The sequence below is a fragment of the Carya illinoinensis genome, chromosome 10, assembly GCF_018687715.1.
Source record: "Carya illinoinensis cultivar Pawnee chromosome 10, C.illinoinensisPawnee_v1, whole genome shotgun sequence".
Lineage (NCBI taxonomy): Eukaryota > Viridiplantae > Streptophyta > Magnoliopsida > Fagales > Juglandaceae > Carya > Carya illinoinensis.
The window spans coordinates 6371149-6394771 of NC_056761.1; the positions used below are offsets into that span (position 1 = coordinate 6371149).

At 39.7% G+C, this 23623-nt stretch overlaps 2 protein-coding genes and 1 long non-coding RNA gene across 4 annotated transcripts; 2 read left to right on the forward strand and 1 right to left on the reverse strand.

Moving 5' to 3' along the window:
- The first annotated feature begins 11207 nt into the window (after positions 1-11207).
- Positions 11208-13512, forward strand: LOC122279300. The gene is made up of 3 exons (XR_006229554.1): positions 11208-11614; positions 12212-12850; positions 13021-13512. It is a non-coding gene; the product is annotated as an uncharacterized LOC122279300 (long non-coding RNA).
- Positions 11924-16610, reverse strand: LOC122279299 (glutamate receptor 2.7-like). Its single transcript, XM_043089846.1, has 5 exons — positions 16324-16610; positions 14903-16221; positions 13734-14040; positions 12826-13220; positions 11924-12681 (listed from the first exon to the last, which is right to left on the reverse strand). Exons 1-5 carry the CDS (start codon positions 16604-16606, stop codon positions 12253-12255), a joined length of 2733 nt encoding a protein of 910 aa, XP_042945780.1. The 5' UTR covers positions 16607-16610; the 3' UTR covers positions 11924-12252.
- Positions 16611-19095: 2485 nt separating this feature from the next.
- LOC122278898 (sodium/calcium exchanger NCL2-like) lies at positions 19096-22820 on the forward strand. Of its 2 annotated transcripts, none has more exons than XM_043089108.1 (7): positions 19096-19522; positions 20481-20672; positions 20809-20990; positions 21167-21288; positions 21564-21828; positions 21973-22280; positions 22444-22571. In XM_043089108.1, coding segments are annotated over exons 1-7 (1440 nt in total). In that variant the 5' UTR covers positions 19096-19152; the 3' UTR covers positions 22445-22571. The 2 variants fall into 2 exon arrangements, with proteins under 2 accessions (XP_042945042.1, XP_042945041.1); XM_043089107.1 differs by having other exon boundaries at positions 19097-19522; positions 21973-22275; positions 22444-22820.
- Positions 22821-23623: the final 803 nt, after the last annotated feature.

The following is a 23623-nucleotide window of genomic DNA, read 5'->3' on the forward strand; positions in this document are numbered from 1 at the left end:
GTTTACTTGTGCCGGTTAGTCTTCTTGCAAAGTTACTTTTTCTTTCCATTTGGCCTTTCGCATTTCACTACCTTCAAAACTTCATTCTTTTCCTTGTCTCTCATTCCTTCTCCTGTTACATTCTCTGCCTCTTCTTGCTCTTTTCTTGCTATCTTTTTCCAATGGCTTCTTACGTTGAAGGTGAGGTTTCTAAAAACCCCTTCGCGATCCCTGAAGGCACAGTCTTCACTGGGTACCGATGGCATTCATGCCTCTGAGATAAAAAACTTCCCACAATTCAGGAGGACAATCGCATTCCTGAGACTGTTCTCTTAGGCCTTCCTAAGTATGGAGTTTGTGATAGTGAGGACTTTGCCCCTAGAGTGGCTACCTCTGTTTCCCATTTGCAGCATGGGTTGAGGCTCCCTTTCTGCCGCCCTCTCCGTGACCTTTTGGATCTCCTCAACCTCGCTTCCTCTCAAATGCACCCTTTCTCGTTGAGGACGTACCTCTGTGCTTGTATTGTGTTTCACATGGATTTGGAGCCTCTCGGGAACCCTTATCCTGATCTGACTGCCCGAGAGTTTTTGCATTTCTATAACCTAAGGGAAGCTTCCAAGGGCAATGTCCTAGACTTCCGTAGAAAAGATGACGGACAAACGTTGGCCCAGTACGAGACTCGCTACTCTAACGCCAGGGCGTGAACCACTAGGTTTTTTTATGTCTCCAGCCAAAATTGGGAATATCCCAGTATGGAAGAAGTTTTCCGTGATTTCCCCATAAGGACGATTTGGCGCCCTCTTCCCGATGAGAAGGATTTATGGCGTAAGATACCGACCCTGTCACGTCTTGAACTGGCTCGAATCGCGATAGTTGATTCTTGAGCCAAACCTAATCCAGAGGCGCTCTAGACTAACAACTTGCTAACTACCACCCACATTGATTGGTTCTTGAAGTCTCACAATCAGTCTTTTGTTTAAGGGCGCGACTTCATGATTACAGACACCATTCCTCCTCCCCTGCCGAAGTCCACTGAGAAAACCGTGAGGTCTGAACCCTCTAAGCTGAAGAATCATTTGGAAGAGAATGAGGAGGAAGAGGTCGTAGAAAAGAGGGAAAAAAGGAGCAAAAAAAAGAATAATAGAGAAAAAGAGGTGGCCGCATAGAAGAGAGAGAAGAGGACCAAGAGGAAGAATGAAGCGAGCAGTCACCAAAAGAAAGCTCGCTCTGGAAGTCTCTCTCTGCCTTCTTTTGCTCTACAAGAGACTCTAGTGCCTCAAATGGCGCCCAGGACTTGGTGCCTCAGGAGGGCACTCCTTCTCTTGGGTCTATGCAGCTGGCCGCTGCTGAGGCCCTTTCGCCCCAACCGGAGGTCCTTGCAATATCTTCGGGGGAGGGTCACAGCCAGGGTTCTACCCCACCTAGCACCACTAAGCCCTCCTTGCCACTGCCTTCCTCGTCGCCACCACGTTCTTGCAGTCTGAGGGATGTGGAGAGCTTGGCCGACCTTGCCCTTTTTGGCCTGGCTTCCTCCCCACAGGCCATGTCTGGGACACGACAGCTCGCCCCAACATCTACCCCTGCCTTTGAGTTTCCCGTGTTGGCAGGGCGGGTGGATCAGTTCTAGTTGAGCACCAAAGTGGTTGCAACCCTCAATCTCGACTCAATCACTTCAGTGGGAGCTTGCTCGCCCCCTTCTACTACTGTTGCCCCCGCAGAGGTGGCCACAGGGAAACGCCAGGTGCCTTACCTGTGGATGAGGCGGAAGGCGCCACAAGGGACGTCCCTCCACACCCAGATGAAAGAGGCGGCGAGGTTGGTTCACCCCCAACTTCCCCAGAGAGCTTACCGAAGACTATCTCTAGGGGAAAAACCCCCTCGCCCATTGGTAGTGGGCCTGGACTTTCCCTTCCTCCTACCTATGCCTCCTCTGTTGGCGAGGACACTGACTCGTTCCTTTAGGAGGAGTGGGTGAATTTTTTGGAGGAAGAAGCCCGCCTCCGTGATGCTGACTTGGCTCAACCACCACCTCTTATGCCCCCCTTGCACTTAGTTGTGCCATCGGGGAGGACGATGGCTCCGTCTGCAAGGCCCGAGGGAGAAAATCTACCAGCCCCTGGCGAGATCGTGAGGGGTGATACTAGTGGTGATGGTTCTTCAACATCAGCCCCTTCTCAGGTAGAGGCCACTACCCAGATGGCAAATCTTCTGAAAAACTAGCTTTCTGAGGTATTGTATTTTGTGTCATTTCTTGTATACACTTATTTCATACCTTTGCCCCGTTTTGCTTTATGTTGGTGACCTTTTTTTTTTCCTTTTTTTTTTTTTTTTTTTTTTTTTACAGGGGATCAATGACTTGGCAGCATGGATTGTTACCGACCGGGCCCATCTCAAGGAGGAGGTCAGGGGGCATCGCTAGCTATGCTACATAGTCAAAAGTGCCTTAGAGAGTTGGCGGACTGACAAGGTTAAATTGGCTGCTCTAGCCGAGGATAGGGAGGAGCTGAAGATCCTACTGGAGCAATTCGAGAGCTACTCCCACTCTTTGCAAGGCGATCTGGAGATACGCGAGGCTGAACTCCTCACTCAGTGTGAAGCAGCCCCCCTAGCAAACGAGGCCAAGGCCAAGGCTGACTTTGCCTCGTCAATTCTCCTTTCGGAGAGGGACTCTGCCAGGCGGCAACTTTTAAAGGCTCATGAGAGTCTTAAGACTGAAAGCTCTCGTCTTGCTGCCCATGATGAGGCACTGTCCTCTCTTCGTAGAGACCTGGCCTGTTCTCAAGACAGTTGCAAGTCCTCCGAGCAGAGTCTTCGAGAGGCAAACTTGGCCCTTGGAGCTAGCCAGCGAAATTTGTTCGAGAAGGAGGGGGAGCTGACTGCTAATCGAGAGGAGGTCGCACAGCTTCGCGACCAGTTGGCCTATGTCCCTGCTACAAGGGATGATGCCTTTGCTTTTGGGTATGGCAGCGACATTAGGAGGTTAAGGGACCATCTTCTGGCTAATCCTGCCGCCAACCTCAGGATTCTTGACCAGAATTTGTTCTACCCTGAGGAAGCTTCCCTCATAGTGGTCGATGAGTTCGGGCGAAAAGAGATGCCTGACGTTTTTGCTAACGTGTCTCGAGCCTTCCCACCTGAAAATGCCCCTTGAATACCCCTTCCCATTTTATTTAAACCCATTTTTTGTATTTGACCATGAAGAACAACATTGTTTCTCAATATAAGTTACACTCGTGTAATTTTGGACTTTAGTTTGTTTTGTTGAGCATTTCTGGCTTCTACGTTTTTGGCTTCTGCATTTCTTTGCTTCTCATCTTTTTAATGGCACCATAAGTTGCTGAGGCCTGCTTTTGGTGTTTAAGGTCGACGTGGTCTGAGGACCTACGCGCCCCCTTTTTTTTCATGACACCACAAGCTGTTAAGACTTGTCTTTGATGTTTAGGGTCGGCGTGGTCTGAGGACCTAAGCGCCCTTTTTTCATGGCATCATAAGCTGTTAAGGCTTGTCTTTGGTGTTTAGGGTCGGAGTGGTTTGAGGATCTACGCGCCCTTTTTTCATTACACCACAAGCTGTTAAGGCTTGTCTTTGGTGTTTAGGGTCGGCGTGGTCTGAGGACCTACGCGCCCTTTTTTTATGGCACCACAAGCTGTTAAGGTTTGTCTTTAGTGTTTAGGGTCGGCATGGTCTAAGGACCTACGCGCCATTTTTTCATGACACCACAAGCTGGTAGGCTTCTCTTTGGTGTTTAGGGTCGTCGTGGTCTGAGGAACTACACGCCCCCTTTTTTTCATGGCACCACAAGCTGGTGAGGATTGTCTTTAGTGTTTAGGGTCGGCACGGTCTGAGGACCTATGAGCCCTTTTTTCATGACACCACAAGCTGGTGAGACTTGTCTTTGGTGTTTAGGGTCGGAGTGGTCTGAGGACCTACGCGCCATTTTTTCATGGCACCACAAGCTGGTGAGGCTTGTCTTTGGTGTTTAGGGTCAGCGTGGTCTGAGGACCTACGCGCCCTTTTTCATGGCACCACAAGCTGTTAAGGCTTGTCTTTGGTGTTTAAGGTCAGCGTGGTCTAAGGACCTACAAGCCCTTTTTTCATGACACCACAAGCTGGTGAGGCTTCTCTTTGGTATTTAGGGTCGTTGTGGTCTGAGGAACTACACGCCCCCTTTTTTTCATGGCACCACAAGCTGGTGAGGATGTCTTTGGTGTTTAGGGTCGGCGTGGTCTAAGGACCTACGCGCCATTTTTTCATGGCACCATAAGCTGTTAAGGCTTATCTTTGGTGTTTAGAGTCAGCGTGGTCTGAGGACCTACGCGCCCTTTCTTCATGGCACCACAAACTGTTAAGACTTGTTTTTGGTGTTTAGGGTCGGCGTGGTCTGAGGACCTACGCGCCCTTTTTTCATGGCGCTTATGTTTTCTGTACAAAACTTTTTAATGAATGAAACGGAATATATTCATAAATAGTGATGCCTCAAACATTCAGACAGAAATAAAGATAAGGGACTTTTAAATCAATGAGTACTACAAAAATCATTGATAAAATTTCTTCAAATGCTCTGCGTTCCATAGGTGTGGTAGTTCCTTGCCCTCGCTGTCTTTCAATCTGTACGATCCAGGCCGGTTGTTGGCTACTACTAGATAAGGACCTTCCCATCAGGGTCCCATTTTTCCCTCGCCTTGGGTAGTTACCCCACTCTTCTTCAAAACCAGGTCGCCCACTTTAAAGGTCCTGGGCCTTACTCTTTTGTTTAAGTATTGCACGGCTTTCCTCTTTTCTTGTAGCATTCGAGCATCGGCTATCTCTCTTTCTTCTTCGAGTAAGTCGAGGTATTCTTCTATTTTTTTGTCATTCCGAGTTCTGTAGGTTGGCAGCCCTACTTCCACTACTGTAACTGCCTCGCATCCGTAAGCCAGCATAAACAAGAATTCCCCTGTTAGAGTTTTTGTTGTAGTTCTTACGCCCAGAGTACCCCTGGCAGCTCGTCCGCCCAATCTCCTTTCTTCTCCGCGACCTTTTTCTTGAGGATTGAGAGTAACGCCTTGTTTGTCGCCTCAGCTTGACCATTTACTTGGAGGTGGTCTGGGGAGGAGTACTTTGCCTTGATCCTTAACTCAGTGCACCATTCTCTATAGTGATCTGAATCGAACTGGTGCCCATTATCGATTACAATACTGTGAGGAATTCCAAACCTACAGATGGCATTGTTACACAAAAATTTCGTCACGGCTTTGCCTATGATTGTTGCCAACGACTCTGCTTCTGCCCATTTTGTAAAATAGTCGACGGCAACTATCATAAATTTCACACCACCTTTTCCTGGAGGGAAGGGTCCCATCAGGTCTACCCCCCACTGGGCGAATGGCCATGGTGCTATTACTGATGCTAATTCCTCCGGAGGAGCATGTGGTATAGGTGCGTAAGTCTAGCATTTTGTACACCTCTTAGCGAACCCCTGCGCATCCCTTAGAGCATTAGGCCAGTAATACCCTGCCCAGACCGCTTTCCTAGCCAAGTTTCTTTCCCCACTATGTTTTCCACATATCCCTTCGTGTATCTCAGCCAAGACATATTGTGCTTCTTGCGTGGAGATGCATCGCAGTAAAGGAACAGAGAAACCTCTTTTATAAAAGATTCCATCAATGAGTAGGAACCTGCCCGCCCTTTTCTTTATCTTTCTTGCCTCTTCTCTTGCTTTTGTCAATTTTCCTTCATCCAAGTACTCCACTATACTACTTGCCCAGTCTGGGGTACTTGACCCTAGAACTCCTACTTCGACGCCCACAGCTGGGACCTCAACGACCCTTCTCTTGACTAGCCATGGTAGGGGTACTTCCTCCCCTCCTAATGCCGCTCGTGCCAATCTGTCTGCAACCTCATTTTCCACCCGTGGTATCTGAGTTATAGCAAAGTATGAGAAGAGATCGCATATTTTCCAAACTCGTGCAAGATATTTCTTCAACCTTTCGCCCTTTGTAGCGTACACACCCAAAACTTGATTTACTACTACTTGTGAATCCGACCTGGTGTCTACTTCGGTTGCCCCAATTGGGCGGTCACAGACAAACCCGCCATCAATGCTTCATACTCAGCTTCGTTGTTCGTTACTTTGAATGCCAGTGTGACCATGTAATACCGTTCCTAACCATCAGGGCTCAGTAAATATATTCCCATGCCTTTGCCTGTTCGGCAGGACGACTCATCTATAAACAATACACAGGGCTTTCCTCTCGGTGCTATTACCTCTTCCTGGAGAAAATCTAAGAATTCTGCTACAAAATCCGCCATTGCTTGCACTTTTATAGCTTTCCTTGGCTTGTACTCTATATCGAACTCACTCAGCTCAATTAACTAACCTATCAGCCTCCCTGTACAATCTGGCTTCCTCAGTATTTTCGCCAATGGAGTTTCTGTCAGTACCTTCACTGTGTGGGCCTCAAAATAAGGACAGAACTTCCTAGTCGCCACTACCAAGGCAAATGCCAACAACTCAATTCGAGGGTATTTGGCTTCTGCTCCTCTGAGTGCTCGACTCACATAATATACCGAATGTTGCACGGCTTCTCCTTTCTTTATGAGGACAACGGACATGGCATGTGGGGAGACTGCTAGATATGCATAGAGTACATCTCCCTTCTCTGGTCGCTTTAAAAAAGGTGGACTGGCCAGATACTGTTTTAACTTTTTGAATGCCCCATCACATTGTTCATTCTAAGGATGTATCTTTCGCAGTAATTGGAAAAAGGGGAGGCACTTGTCTGTTGACCTGGCTATGAACCTTCCCAGGGCGGCCACTCTCCCCGCCAGTCGTTAAGTCTCGTTCAGATTCTTTGGCAGTTTCATATTGATTACGGCCTCTATCTTATCTGGGGAAGCTTCAATTCCTCTCTCCGATACGATGAAGTCCAAGAATTTCCTTGACTGGATCCCAAAAGCACATTTTGATAGGTTCAGCCTCATCTTGTAACGGCATGAGACTCCAAATGCTGTTCGCAAATCCCCAAGGTGCTAGGCGGGCTCTTTGCTTTTACTAGTAGGTCATCCACGTAAACCTCCATAGATTTTCCAATAAGTTCCCTGAACATCCTATTTACCAGCCTTTGGTAGGTCGCCCATGCATTCTTCAGTCCAAAGGGCATGACTTGGTAGCAATACAACCCTCAGTCTGTGATGAAAGATGTCTTTTCTTCATTCGCCGCGTTCATCTGTATCTAGTTGTAAACCGAATATGCGTCCATGAAGCTCAACATATGATGCCCCGCTATAGCATCTACAATGACGTTAATGCGTGGTAAAGGGAAGCTATCTTTTGGGCAAGCTTTGTTTAAATATGTGAAGTCTACGCACATTCTCCACTTTCCATTCGCCTTTTTCACCATGACAACGTTGGACAACCACTCTGGGTAGTGGGCCTCTCTGATGAAGCCGGCCACGAGTTCAACTTCTTCACTAATGGCAGCATACTTCTCTGCGCTGAACGATCTCCTCTTCTATCTCACTGCCTTGTGCGACAGGTCCACGCCTAAGCAATGCTCAATGATGTCGTTGTCTATACCGGGCATTTCTTCATGGCTCCACGCGAAGACATCCCTTTGTTCTATTAACAACTTTATCAGGGCTTCTCTTTCTGTTGGTGAGACTTGTGTCCCGATTCGGGTAGTTGTCCCGGGGCGGTCAGCATACAACGTCACAAGTTCCAGAGGTTCGTTGACTTCCACATGTTGCTGAACCCGATCATTCCTGACTTCTATATCTCTCTCGTATGTTACCGCCATAGGTGGCGGTAGAGGCGGCAAGGCCCCATCCTTCCCTGCGATCCTGTAGACTTCCTTCTTGACTTTTAATTCCTGCACAAAACATTCTCGAGACAGGGCTTGCTTGCCTTTCACCTCTCCCACACTGCCATCTGTTGGGAATTTCATCTTAAGGTGATAGGTGGATGTTACTGCCCTCAAATGGTTGAGTGTCGATCTGCCCAGTATGGCATCGTAGGAGAATGGAGCTTTCACTACTAAGAAGTCGGCCATCGTGGTTGCTGTTCGCGCCCCGACTGGAAGCGTGATCGCCCCTACTGGCTGGATGGTATCCCCTGAGAAACCCTTTAACGGCATAGGGGAGAGCCTCAGTTTTCCAACATCAATCCCCATTTTGACAAATGCCTCCCAGAAAAGTATATCAGCCAAGTTCCCATTGTCTACTAGTACCCGCCTAGTTCTGTAATTAGCTATCACAAGTGTTATCACCAGAGCATCGTCATGTGGATATATGATTCCTTCCATGTCTGCCTCGTTGAAGGATATCACCATTCGCTCATTACCGAGCTTTGGTTGTTTGTGTACCCTATCCGCCACGAACACCTCTTCATATCTTGCCTTCCGTGCATACGCCTTTCGGGAAATACCACCCCCAGCAAACCCTCCTGCTATGGTTTTTATTTCCCCTATGGGCACCCTATTTTGATCATTTCTTGGGGGCGACCTCGGCCTCCTATCTTGGCGGTTATTGGCATGGCGCCTTCTCTCCGGACTGAAACTTCACCTTGCTTTTTGCCTAGCCTCTTGACGCCTTTTAGGTTTTGACGTCTCTGCAACCATTCGCTCCAACTCGCCGGTTCCTATTAACTCAACGACTCTTTTTCTCATGATCGTGCAGTCCTCAGTCCAATGTGAGCTCGTCTGATGGTACTTGCAATACTGACCGTTTGTTTTGCCAGGGTGTCGGATTTCTTTTTCTCTCTCTCCTTCCTGTATGCCCAGGTTATTGTGCACTAATTTGAGGTTGTGATCTGATCGCCCTTCCCTCGCTCTTTCTCGCCTACAAGGATTACCTTTCTTGTCAGCCCACTTGTTTCTCTACTCGACCCAGGTATCTTCTTTACAAGGGTTCACCAAAAGCCTGCAAAGTATCTTCTACATTGACAAAATCATCCGCCCCGTCCATGAACTCCCTGAGGGTGGAAGGAGTCCTCCGGGCCAACTCCGCCATAAAAGGACTACGTGGCCATACCCCTCCTAAGAGGGCGGCCAGAGTGATCTTCTCATCTTGGTCATTCGTCGTTAAGTGCTCCTTGTTGAAAGGGGCCAAGTAGACTTTTAAATTCTGATCTTTCCTTTGCTTAACCGTTAACAGGTAGGCGGCTAGGCGTTGACGTCTTCGGCTAGGCATGAACTGAGTCAAGAACTGCTTTGCTAGTTCCTCAAAACTATCTATCGACCTTGGTCTAAGGGTCTCGAACCATCCTCGAGCGTTCCTTTCAGGGTCAGAGAGAAAGCTCGGCATGCAATCTCCCCTTAGAAGCCGTGAAGCATGATGTGAGCTTTAAAGTTTTCCAGATGATCTATCGGGTCCTTGGACCCATCGTACATATCGATTTGGGAAACTTTAAATTTTGGCGGAAGTGGTACAGCCATAATACGGGCGTTGTACGACAAGTCTCTTTGGTGGAGCAGACTTTCCACCGAGGAAGAACCGCCCATCTTTTTCGCCATCTCTTCATATTTTCCCGCTAACTCTTTCAGCTCATCATGCATCCTTTCTTTCTCTTTGCGTTCAGCATCCTTTTCGACCCTGCAATGTGCTTTTTGCTCACCTTGCTCACTGTGAGCGGGCACATCGTCATTATGAGAATTGGCGTTCCTTCGCCTCAAGTCGTTGTTCTCTTTTTGCAAGACTCTCATGGCCTCCAGAGCTTGTTTCAACTTCTCATTTGCTACTACTAGTCGCACTTCCACAGATGATGGTCTAGCGTCCATCATTCGGCTTGCTACTGAGCGTGTTATAATTAGCATGTGAGAACCATGCTGAATCACAAAATCTCACATACGGCGCCAAATGTTCAGGACGTATCTCACTTCCAATCTTTCACAATTCAGCCGTTCTTCTTTGTGGAAACTCGAGGGGGCTCCTCCTGTAAACACTCCGATGCTAAAGTCAGTTTTTTTTAAAGATTGTTTTTTTAAAACCTTAAAGATTACCTGTATATATAGGCTCATTTGCCGTGCATATCTCATCTAAAATTTATCGGAACTGATCAAGACTTAGGATTTTGAATAATCCTATCACTTCTTACTGTTTTTATCCTTCTGTTAAAAGTGGCGTCATATATGTCTCTTTCTGAATTCCTTTTAACCATCCATTTGTGACGTTTGGGCTCATGTTGGGCCTAAACTCTGGGCTTCTTGATGTTTAATATGTTATGGGCCCTTTTTATATGCTCTAGGGCCCTCCGATTGGAATGGTCCCTCCATGATAAATATTAAGATTGCAGATTTAAATATTTGATAGCATAAGATTTTCGAGGAGAAAATCAGCTTAAATACGGTTAAAAACAAAAAAACAGAAAAGATCGCTTGGATTGAGATAATATTACTTATATATCATATTTTAGACATAATGTAATTTCATGTAATCTGTTAGATCTATTTTATAATAAAAATAATTTTATAATTTGAAGAATCACATAATAATATATCAATTTATAAAATTATTTTCATATAATACATTTATAATTAAAATATTTCTCTTTTATATTTGGTAGTCTCTATTTCGATACGGAAATCAACCATTCCTCCTTCTGAATTGCGATTTAAGGTTTTTTTTTTTTTTTTTTTTTTTTCTTTTTATATGATGATTTCACACTTTTAAAGACTATCCTTATTCAGCGTGGAATAGATTTGACAAGATGCTTATTTTGTTTTTATGTAATAATTAAGATTTTATCTTTTCAAGAAAAATTCTCAAAATCTCAAATTTTTTTAATTATTTAAATTTGGTTTATGAGCTTCAGAACTAATTTTGGATAAACCCTAAACTCATAATTTTTTATATATATAAAACATACTTTTAAATATTTTCTTAATCCTAATTTTTAATTTCTATTAATTAATTACCCATCAAATCTCTGAAACTTAAAATTTGATTGAGATAGTAAAATCAGATAAGATTTCTAAATAAAAATTAAATAAAATATTATTTTTTAATATTATTATTATTTTAAAATTTAAAAAAAATAAATTATTTATAATATTTATTTTATATAAAAATTTAAAAATATTATTAAGATAAGATAAATTAAGATAAGATAAAATAAAATAATTTTATTATCAAATTTAATTTGTCAATCTCAGACCTTAATTTATGATCTCGTATTAAATTATAAAGACTTAGGACAGAAAAAATATCGTAAAAATTCATTTCAGAGACGATGTACGATGGCATGATTACAAGAATTAACATGTGCGAGAATAAGTCTAAAAAAACTTAATATAATGAAAATTGAAATTCTCCATTTTGTTGGGGTGATTGTTCCGCGTTCATGGAAGAAGCTAATGAATTTCCAGTTTCCAGATTCAATTTGGAGGGTGGACAGCTATAACTATTTGTTGGGAACAAAATCAGCGACTTATATTTGGTGAATTAATGGCAAAAGCCTGAAAACGTGTGTACCCTCGATCCATCTCCAGTGTGCAGGTTGCAAAGCACCTCTCCTCCGCCCAAATCGACGGACCCATTTCCACGCCGTCGTTAAGCGCGAAAAGCCCTGACCTTTTGACGAACCTCCACGAAGCCGCGAACCATCGCCCTCTACCGAGACTCATCCTTGACGAGATCCAAACGATCGATCTGAGATTGGGTAAGCCGCCATTGATTTGGCAGGAAATCTCTCCGAAAATTATCGAACTGGAATTTCCATCAAATCAAACCATTTGAGTATTTTTCTTGACCTGATCTTTCCTGTAATATCGTTAATTTTGGTTGACTTTGATCGTTGGAATGTTTAGTCATAGGGTTTCGTGTATGCCACAATTTGGGGATTTTGCCCCTGAAGTCGAGATTGTTCGGAGTCGTTTGAATCGTGATTTTGTGAAATTCCCAATCGATCTTAATGGGAGTAATCGAAAATTGACATATTCATAATTTCGATTGCTGCTTTGCACATTCATAGCTCAATACTACAATTTTTATTGAAAAAATAAAAATTTTGGACAGAAGCATATTACAATTCAAACAACTTGAGGATATTGTAGAAAGCTTAAAATCAATGAGAATTTAATTTCCTTTTCTCAAAAAAAAAAAAAATCTTCGGTTATTTTCCTGTGCTCCCCATTATTACCACAGTTACGATTGAAATATATTTACAGCCAAGGTTATAATTCTTTGTCTCATCTTTAGCTTTCCTACGTACTGCATTCAATGAGGAGTTCTAACTTCTAAGGCATTTTACTTTCAGTAGTTGGGGAGGCTGAATATCGTCCTGAGTGTCAGAAATGCTCACGGCATCCCACCTTGAAGAACTCTCTGTTCATCTAATTCCCTTGTGCGAGCAAAAGTTAGAACTCTTGCCGGAATATTGTTCTCTCCCTTATAGAAGTATCTTGCAAGTCTGACCGCCTCTTTCCAAGACATTCTATCCCTTGGAGCTGCGTTGCCTCCGAAAGCCTCTTGTTGGGGCTGATAACGCTTGTGCAAGCGGATTAATGATATTAGAAAACAAATGGTGGAAGTGACTCCAGACATAAGGTAGAGACCCCAGAAACTTTCAAGGCTCAAACGATCAGGTGTACTGGGGGTTACATCCGTTGCACACTCACGGGAGGGAGTCAACCATGCATCTTCAAGTTTTTTCAGCTTTCCTTCTTCAAATAGCCTTAGAATCGCTTGTGAAAAATCCCTGGCTATTGGGGAGCCTTTCTGGAATACCTGCATGGATGATCAGATATTACTTCTATTAGAGAAAAATAAGGAAAAGCTTCTTTGGTGAATTCTAGAGATAATGAACTAGTTTCAGCCACCATGCAGAAAGTTACCAAAGACTCAAAGTGCAAAGTTGAAGTTAATACTCACAAAGCCAAATCCTCCAAATCTATAGGTAGGTCTGTTGCTAGTGTATGCTTTGCAATACTTGTTGATGAAAACTTTCTCATATGGAAGTTCAAGAAAGGCAGCAGCTATTTTCTTGCTTTCGAATAATTCTGTATAATCATCTTCCTTTAGAACCGTAACGATGTTTTCTGACTTGAATTTAATCACACCCTCCAGGTAAGCCTTTACAAAAGAATCGTTATCACAACCAATTTTTGAGTTGCTGTTCCTTAGCCAGTTGATATCTGGAACCGTTTCTAGTCGTTGCACAGTGAGAATTGAAGATAGATTTGCAGTGTAGCTTGAGGTCAGGATCCACACAACGAAAAGCCAAATTACTACCACCACTCGAGTTAAGTTGCTTTGAAGCGTCTCTTCTGCAAAGACAAAACCGTGTATGGAGTGTGACGGATGGTTCTAACCCAGCAACAAAAAGGCATTGATATATAAACCATTCACAAGCATTCTTTAAAAATTTCGTCTTGGTTGCGCTTCTAAAGTCCATATCCTGGGACCCTGTTGTTGATTAGAATTTAGAAAGCCATATCATGTTAGAGTGAACCTAATTCCGCCGGGGTCAGTTCTGCAGTATTTGCATTATGTTGCCAAAAAATTCTTGTTTCAAATGCAATTTACAATGCACCCACAAGCACGTTTTCAAGCCGGATATGATTTGAACTTCATAGTCTATGCAAACTCAGGGATGAAATCTATCAGTTAAAAATTAAATAAAATATTATAAAAATATAATTTTTTTAATGTTATTTTTGTTTTAAATTTTGAAAAATTAAATTGTTTATTATATTTTATAAGAAAGTTTAAAAAAATTATAATGATTATATGAGATGTGATTATCATCTACCAAACCAAACCAGACATTTGCTACTTACTGTGAGCGAAGAACAGCGAGGAGAATGTGAACCAAAGGGTTGTGGCAATCTGGTCCTTTAATGTGCCTCCAAAATCTTCATCGAATCGATGCTCCAAGAACCATAGTATAAGCATGGTATAAATCATGAGAGCGCAGGTCACCAACCACATTTCCCACGTGAAAGGCTTCAAAAACATCCAACCTGACCCTTCTGGCTTTGCAGGAACTATCATGGACAACCCGGATTCCGCATATGGCTGTGTAAATTCCACATATTCCATTCTGTCGGCTAATATAGTCACGTCACCAACGACTGCATCATATGTCTTCCATTTTGTATTTTGGATCCACATTACAACGGAGTGTTTATCAGAACAGTAAAAGAAAACAGTAATCAAATGTGAATTCCTGTTCACAAAATAATAGTCAAAGGTCCCTTCTCTTGATACAAGCTAGCTGTTCGTAGGGGCCTCTCCGTTTCCTTTAAAAAAACTAGGAGCTAGTCAAACCTAGACAAACTATAGGAAATGTCTTGCAGACACGTTGAAGTGCAAGTTAGACATGAGAAGCAACCTACGGCAGAGCACAGTTCCGTATGCCATTTCAAGTCAATTTTCTTGCTACAGTACTCGTTGCTCTAGCTACCCCTGCCATTGGGCAGAGGGCAGGCAGGGTATCTAGATTCTGTTTTTGGTCAAAATATTTATACATGTAACGTGAAGATTGGCTTATTACTTAATCACTATCTATTTATTATTTATAAAATATTAAAAAAATTTTATTTTTTATTATATTTTTAAGTATTTTTTTAACATCCTTAACTATTAAAAATAATTAAATATATATATAATTTTATTAATAGTCACTATCTTAATTATTAAGTAAAATAAAAAATTAAAAAAAAATTAAATACAAAATAAGTAATAAATAGATAGTAAAATAATAGTTACCCTATCACTTTTCCATAATAAATACTATAGATTCCATTTTATTATCTCTCTTCAGTCTTCCATTTCAGATCGAATAATTACTTCGGAGAATTTTCTTTCCTTCTTATCAAATTCGATTTAATTTAAAATAAATTTTCTGGGTGGTTATATATAGATAGTGAGTTAAAATGTAATGTTGAACTATCTACATGATGAACATCAACATGAATGATCGATATAGCTAAAGTTAAATTGTTACCTTGTTGGCGATACCACAAACCAGTTCGTCATAGGAGCCATTGAAGGGCACAAATCTGTAAGGCAGAGAATAATTCAAATTTTCCAGCACCATTTTGAAAACTTGAATGCACCAACCGTCGACATCTGTATTAACGACCGGGCCCTCACCGTACTCTACCTTTACAAACTTATGGAATGAAGTTCTACCGGGAACTCCGATTATCAACGGCTTCATCTCATTTGGCATTGCCCAGCCTTTCGGAATTTGCTTTAGGTTCCCTGGCCAAATGACTGGGCCAGCCAAACGATCGGCGGCTTTCACCCCACATTTCTTTATCACAAGGTCATTATGGAAGCCAGACTCTGGCGTCCAAAGGTCCAACTCTTTGTACCTCTTATTTTCCTGCTTTTCTCGTTCGTCTCCCCTCCCAACCACATTTACAATCCTAAACTTGGGATTTTGCAACAGCTTTCCCGCTCCGAAACTTATCTCGGAGCTTAACCCAGAGAAATTGCTCAATAGAATATTCTCTAACAACATATCTGAGCTACTGTTGTCTCTAGTTCTCTCTATGGCCTGTGAAATGGCCATAATGCTATCATATGCACGGAGAGCATAGATTCCCGGCTTGGGATTAACTTCCTCTGGATACTCGGCTCGGAAATCTTTGGAGAACTGGGCATAGAAATCTTTATAAGAATTAGTACTACTAGAATAGCCGGTCTTGATTCCTAAAGCACCTGTCATGGTTGAAATAACAGAATCATCAACCGAGTCCAGGAAACTTGTAACACTTTCCGCGATAATCCAAGCCGTCTCTTTCCCTTTGAGTCCCATGTTCTCGGCTTCTCTGAACAAATGCGTCGCCATCGATAAAGATGACTGAAGAACAATAAAAACCCGAGACTGTGTCGTTTCTTGTAGCTTCATCAGCTCCTCGTGAACAAACACCTTTGGATCATCAGACAGAGAGGAAAATGGTGGAAGAACCAAACGGTACTCGATCTCTGAATCAACCTTCTGAAGAGCCTCAGAAAGAAGAGCTGACATCCCCAAGTCACTGCCATATGCATCATCTTCGTATATCACTACAACCCTTCTCCAACTGTACGCTCTCACTATATCTGCAATGCATTTCGTTTGTGCAGAACCGTCGTTAGCCATTTCAATCAAGAAAGGCCAACGGCTTTGCATCAGTGGTGGAGTTATGGCTGGAGCTGAGAAGGAAAGAACCGGAACTTTAGCCTGGTTTCCAACCGTGGCTACAAGTGCTGCTTCCTCCCATTTGTTCATGCCAATAATCACTTTGATTTTCTTTTCTTTTATGAGCTCTCCAGCTGCACCAAAATCAAGAAAAAAAAAATCCTCAATTTTATAATTTGAAAACCTATCATGTTCATCCTTATCATCATCTACAGCATCATAAATAAAAAACAGACCAGCAGAAGCTACTTGAAAGGGGTCATTGCCAGGGTCCTGAAAATAGAGAGACAGCTTGTGAGTCTTTGAATGGTGGTTGTAGTTTTCAGCGTAAATTTGCATGGCTGTTTTCTCTTCTTTCCCGATCCGGGAACTGACATCGATGATTGCACCGATATTCGTAACTTTGTTTGTATCGGCAGCGTCACCTCCATCAGAGAGTAAGAGAAGAAAGAAGACGAGTATGGGAAAAAGGTCGCAAAATTTGAATACTAAGCTACTGGAAACGAGAGGAAAAGCCATTTAATTTTAGGATTATAACTGATAATTCAATTTGCTGGCAGACCATATTATATACCATGTCAGAGACCAAGACACGCAACTGCGACTGCTAGGAATGTCAGCGTAGAATTTGGTATCTGCACTCCGGTATATTTGACTTGACCAGGTCTGATATCAAAAGGGATAATTTTCTCTCTCAGAGCGCTCTCATTGGATAGCTAAACTTTTAAAATCTCTAAATTTTAAAAAATAAACTCAACTTTTTGTCAAAATTACCTCTCCATCCATTTCTTTATTTTTTAAAAAATATATATTTAGGATTGAATAGTAACTCCCTATATTTTTGAAATTACTATTTATTTCTAAATCACTTTATAATATATATATATATTTTATAAGAAATAGTTAACGATTTATAAGTAAAGTAATAGAAATTAATAATAATAAAAAAATAATAAAAAAATTATTTTAATAGAATAAAGAAAGAAAAAGAAATAAGATGTAGGAAGTTTTTGAACAATGAATAAACTTTAAGAGAAAATTTTAAGAAATGTGATTTATAGAGAAGGCAATGGGAATGGTCTTATATTCCTATTTAGACTAAGATTTTAAACTTTGTACCATACTTGTAAGCTAGCCTTTCGCATATAGGAATAGTGACCAATACAGTAAAATGTATGTGTTTCATATCAGGTCAAATATCGATCTTATTGGTACGTTTAAATCAATACCGGCCAATTTTCAATGTACCAGTCTAAATTAGTAAATTTTTATAATTAATGTAAAAACTTTGATTTTTTTTATAATTTTCACTCGAATTCTCATATTTGAAAACTACTTTCTTAACTTTTTTAAATTCCCTTTTCTTGATGACTGAAAATCAAATTCTTATTCTCCTTTTTCGTGATGAAGATAAGTGATTATTATTTTTTAAATAATTAGATTGAGAATTTAAAAGTATTATTAAATTTTATAAATATGTGTTTTAACTTTTTAAAATATATTATTTTTAAATATAATTTATATATATAATTAATTTATTATATATAAACTATCTCAAAACTGTATCTAAAATAATATCAATATCTAAATATTTCGTTTCAATAGTTTAACTGAAATGGACACAAAAAGGATATTGAAAACTTTTAATTTAAACCTTAGGTTCCATTAACTTGGAAATATGTCAGAAGTGACTTGTGAATGTCAAAGTTTCAACGTTGTGCTGCCTTCGGTAGTTGGTCAGCTGGATTTAGGCTTTCCATCTTGCTCGGCTGTTTGTCGTCGTGTGCTGTTTGTAACTGGGGGGACCATGGATAACGCGGTCCGTATACGTAGGCATTCCTTCGGGTTGTAAAGGGCGGCCTTGTTCCCCTGTTTTTATATATTTTCTTTTTCCAGAAGATCAAAGCTCAAGGAAGAACACATTTTTTATTCCATTATGGCTAAATCATCACATATTTTAAAATTTAAATTAATAGTAGAGAATAACTCAACACTTTTTAACATACTCAATTACTATTTATTACTTTATTATTATTTTTTACCTACTTTTTATTACTATTTATTACTTTTTACTATTATTTAATATTTTATTATTATTTTTACCTACTTTTTTACTATTATTCAGAATATATCTCAACACTTCTCAACATCCAAATCCAACCTAATCGTTTATATTTTGTCTTAATACTAAGTGGACGAAACACGTAATATTATATTTAATTGAATAGAAAAGAGTACTATAAATCAGTCAGAATTCGAATTCAAAATATTTTTTATAATATCTTGTGAAATCACTACTTATTTTAAAATGGATTTACTAGGGAGCAGCCACTATTTATGTTGCACACTATACACTTATAGGTTTTTATAGGGTGTAGGGATACTTTTCATAAGCTATATAGATATTTTTTATAGAGTGTGTGGTGTACAATGGTAAATAGTAGTTGCTCCTAATATTTTCTCATTCTAAAAACTTAGAGTTGATAGAAAGATATAAATTCAATTATTTATATTTTATCTTAAAATAATGCTATACACCATATTACAATCTTATTTTTATCTTATTATATAAAATATGAGTGATAAATATGTCATTTCTTATATAATAAAATGAAAATGAGATGTATGGTAACATGGTCTATAAAATTTTACTCTCTTTATGTATCACCTATACTAATAAGATAAATTCCGATATCCTAGATTCCTACTTTTCACGTGGAAAAATGCTCATGATTCATCTTCTCAATTAAGACCGTTAGCTCGGTCCACTTCGACATGTGTGTCTGGTCTCAATATTTTATCTATATCTAATCATTAGATCGTATTGCTTGTAATAATCTACAATCTGAGTATATCGAATTCCTAGTTTTCAGTTGTTATTTAAAATTAAGACAATAATTAGGGACAGGAAGAAAAGTCAGGACTGCACCGCCTAATTGCAATTTGGGTGGCGGTGTTGACTTTTGAACATCAAAGACCTTCTTAAACTGGCTAATTAGTTGCTGCTAAAACCCATCTTGGGCATGCCATTTTAACCATATGTGCAAAGAAGTATCTTCAAGACAATGTCAAGAGCCTGTCTTGTCATTCTCTTGGGTCTCCTAATAAGCCATTCGGTAAATAGCCGTTCATTCAGAGAGAAATCCAAACTCGTATCTGATGGCATAGACAAAACAAGCCAGAATTCTGCAGGCCTTGAACTGGATGTCACAGCAACAACAGTGACATGCGAGCCCATCTATGGATTCTTGCCTTGCGCAACATCGGTTTGGGGTCAGCTCTTCATGATCATTACATACGAGTTCCTGCTGTCCCTTGCAGGGAAGTATGTTTCCAGTGGCTCTGAACTTTTCTTCCAATTGTTTGGAACTGGAATCTTTGGTGCTAGCTTGTTCCACATTCTTGGCGCTATCCCCCAAGTGGCTTTGGTGCTCGGTAAGTATCTTAATACTAAGATTTCCCTCCCCACGTAAGTGGATTCTTTTCTCCTACAAAATTCTGCAGATGGGACTTCATTCTTCCTTCTTCATGTCAGGTAACATTATCCTATATATAATGATACTAATTACATGATTTTCAATATCATTAATCAGAAATTAGAAATGAAAGTAATATTTATGAAAGAGATTACTACTACCAAGTTCTTTCGTCTTCCAATATATATCAAAATTTTAATGGGCATTCTCTGATATATGAGAAAAACTAAAAAGAATGGGCATGGCTTCTTTCCTCTCAAGGTTGAATATTCCCATTACGAAAGCAAAAGTTGAATGTCATTTCTTTGTTTCTTTAATTTTGATCATACCCCCTAATTAATTTAGAGGGAGACTAGATAGCAACCGGAAAAGTATGTAATTCAGTGGGAATTAGTCCATTAAAAATAAAAAATAAAGAATAAAAAAGAGGATTTCTCTGCAAATCGAGTTCTTTAATACATTGTAGTTGTGTTTTATATGTGCTTTAGGTTGATTACAATGAAAGAAGATATATTGTCGTCTAGCGTTTTTTTTTTTTTTTTTAAGAAGGAACTCAACTAGTGGGTTAGACTTTATTTATGTTTATTTTAGTTGTTTTCTATCTTTTTGTCTACCTGCCCTCTCCCAGTTAGCTTTTCCGAATGCCTTAGTTTTATAGTACGTGTGTCCCCACCCAATTGACATTATTAACAATTAACAGGTTGGATTGAGTCTAGGTACTGTTATCCATGTGTACTTCTTCCTGTGTATTTGGATTTTTCCTATAATTTCTTCATGTTCCTGTGTACTTATAATTAAGTAATTAGTATGATATTGATCTCAATTCCCTGGGTTCAAATCCATGTATTTAAATTTAATTAGAGGAACTCTATTAAAAATAAAAATAAAAAACTAATTTGAGGTGTCATTGTTTGCAGCCACTGGAGTGACAGGAAGTACAAGTACAATTGAAACGCTGGCAACAATGGGAATGGGCTTATTGGCAGGATCGACTATCATGCTTCTTACTTTAGTCTGGGCCTCGGTTGTTTCTTTCGGCAGCTATGATCTTTCACAGCCTTCAGCTAATTCATCAGACGAGGAAAACGTGAAACCATTCAGTTTAACTGGTTTTTCTCCTACCCTTGCGTCTTTGATTAATGAACAGGCAACATTATTTTTTCATTCTAGATTTTATTATTCTCAATGAAACGCTGTTTAAATGGTTGTTCATCGAAGAATGTCATTTGACATTACGTATTGTAGGTTATGGTGTTAGTACTGATGTTGAGACCTACTACACTGCAAGAATAATGATGGCGTCTATGATCCCATTTCTCATTCTTCAACTGGCGAAAATTCTGAATTCAACTTCAGGCGAAAGAATCGTAGTCTTAGTTTCACTCATTGTTACTGTTGTTTTCCTCTTCGTGTACTGTACCTTTCAGGTAACACAAAATTCCGTTAGTATGAATGAGCATTCTTCTCCAGCAAATAGAAATGAAACCATAGAACGTTTGCTCTGATTTATCTACTTAATTCATTGACTTTCATGCTTCTCCATTTGATACATAATTTGCATATGCTAATATTTTCTCCTTGAAAATGAACAACAATGGTGCAGGTATTCCAGCCATGGATTCAGAATAGAAGATATGAATATCTGACACGCTCGTATGTTCAGAGGAATCTACTACCAAGTCTTCTTACTGCTGGAGGCAGACCTAATTTAACAGCTATAAGAGAGTAAGCTGTTTTTTCTTTTTCTTTTTTTCTTTTTTTTTAAAAAAGGACGGCATGCCATTAAGTTTTATTGATGAGGCTTCATGTAGAGCATACCATATCAACCTGTGAAGAAGAAGAAAAACTATACAGCTAGCACTGGTAGTAGTCCTGATTTTTCAACTCTTAAGCAACCTCTCAGCATGATATCCTTGAAGACCCTCTATGTGCTTTAACCATCCAAAAAATCTTCAAGGGTTGAAGTTATCTCTTTAATCAGCCGTACCATACATTTGCAGGTGTTTTCAGAAAATTGACAAAAATAGAGATGACTCTATTTCCGTTAGTGAACTGAGAGCATTGATCTTGGGAATACAGATAGAAGTAGGTTTGAATGAGGATGAATTGGAAGCAAAGATGATGCAGGAGTTTGACATCTCTGGTGATGATCGCATCAATGAGACTGAATTCGTTAAAGGAATCTCAAAATGCCTTGTTCTGTCTCGTCACCCTGCTGACGAACAAGATCATGACAGGCCCAAGTTTTTTACCAGTAGTTCAAAGGTAAACATTTCCCAATGGTACAGTCTAATTTAATATGATATCCGAGTAAAAAGTCCCCAACCCCGAATCTCTTTTCATTCCGTCAAAGATTTTGAGATTAGTGATTTAAAAACAACAATATTGCCTTGAAACCTTGGTTTGCAGCAATCGAGATCAGAGCAGCAGAGTCTATTGACCCAGAAACAGGAGAACAGTACGAAAACTCTAAAGACTTGGTTGAATTACGTTAAGGCAGCTCTTCTATTGCTTGTAGGAACTGCTATCTCGGTTCTGCTTGGACTGCCACTTATGCAAACTCTCCAAGAGTTCTCTAGTGATGTGAACATCCCATCATTCTTGGTGACATATGTTGTGGTGCCACTGGCTTTAAACATCAGACAGGCACTCACAACAATTACCTCTGCCAGAGAGAAGACGGAAAAAGCTATATCGTTAACCTTTTCTGAGGTTTAGTAATTTTTCTCCCACTCAGATTTCATCTGAGAATTCCCCAATTAATTTCCATATGATCTCACCAACAATTTTAACGACACAATTTGTTTTTGTTTCTTTTAGGTAAGTACTTGTCTTGTACTAGTTTTTTTTTTGTTTGACCATTGGAAAGGATTTTGGCAGATTTACAATGGAGTATTCATGAACAACATGATGGGATTGGTCATCTTCCTGGCTCTTGTTCTCATACGAGATTTGTCGTGGGATGTCTCAGCTGAAATTCTGGTTGTTCTACTCATATGCACAGCGATGGGTCTCTTTACCAGCTTCCGCACCAAATTTCCATTCTGGACAAGCATTCTAGCATATCTTCTCTACCCCTTGTCTCTGTTGATTATTTATCTTCTTACCGAGGTTGCATGTTGGTCCTAGGCAACCGCTTGCTCTACTGCTTCAGAAAACTTGATTGTTATGTATTCGTTTAGTTTTACATGTACATCCATTACAATACTTCCAATTATCTTCATCAGTTCCTGCATCCAATGCAGGATATTATTAAAGGGATGAAGGCGAGTTTGCTTACAAAAAATCAAACTATTTTTTCTTATTTTATATAATCATTATAATTTTTTTAAATTTTTATATAAAATATAATAAATAATTAAATTTTTTCTAATTTTAAAATAAATAACTATAAATCGTATTTACTTCGCATCGCAGTACAGTTTTTGATTAATTTTATATATATCCTTTCCAAAAGTATGGTAATTAAATTCCTGCACTCTTTTGGTTCCCATAAGGTTGGTTAGGGCGCTGCCAAGGATGGGACCAGCTTCAGTCTTGGGTGAGACTACTCTGCCGCCTCATCCTTACTGCTAGACTTACCGTTTAGTGTAAAATTTTTTTTTTTAATTTTTCATTTCATATTTTTTTAATTATTTTCTTAATTATTAAATAAAAAAATATATCAATACATTTAAAATTATTTTCTTAATTATTAAGTAAAAAATATATTTTTTTACCCAACGGTCAACTCGGAAAATAGCTTTTTCCTTCTGTCTTACTTGATTATTATTTTTCCAGCAACTCCAAACTCATACACGTGGCAAGAATATAGTCTAACTCTTAAAAAGGAAAGTGGTACTTAGAGATTTCAATCACTAAATTTATAAATTGATTTAATTTTTTTATATTTATTTTATAATAAAAATAATTTTATAATATAATATATCATATAAAATTTTATTAATTTAATTTTATAAAAAAATTTTGTGGTTAAAATATTTTTTCTTAAAAATACTACATTGCACCTTAATATTATAATAATAATACAATAATGTTATATATATTACACTTTTATATT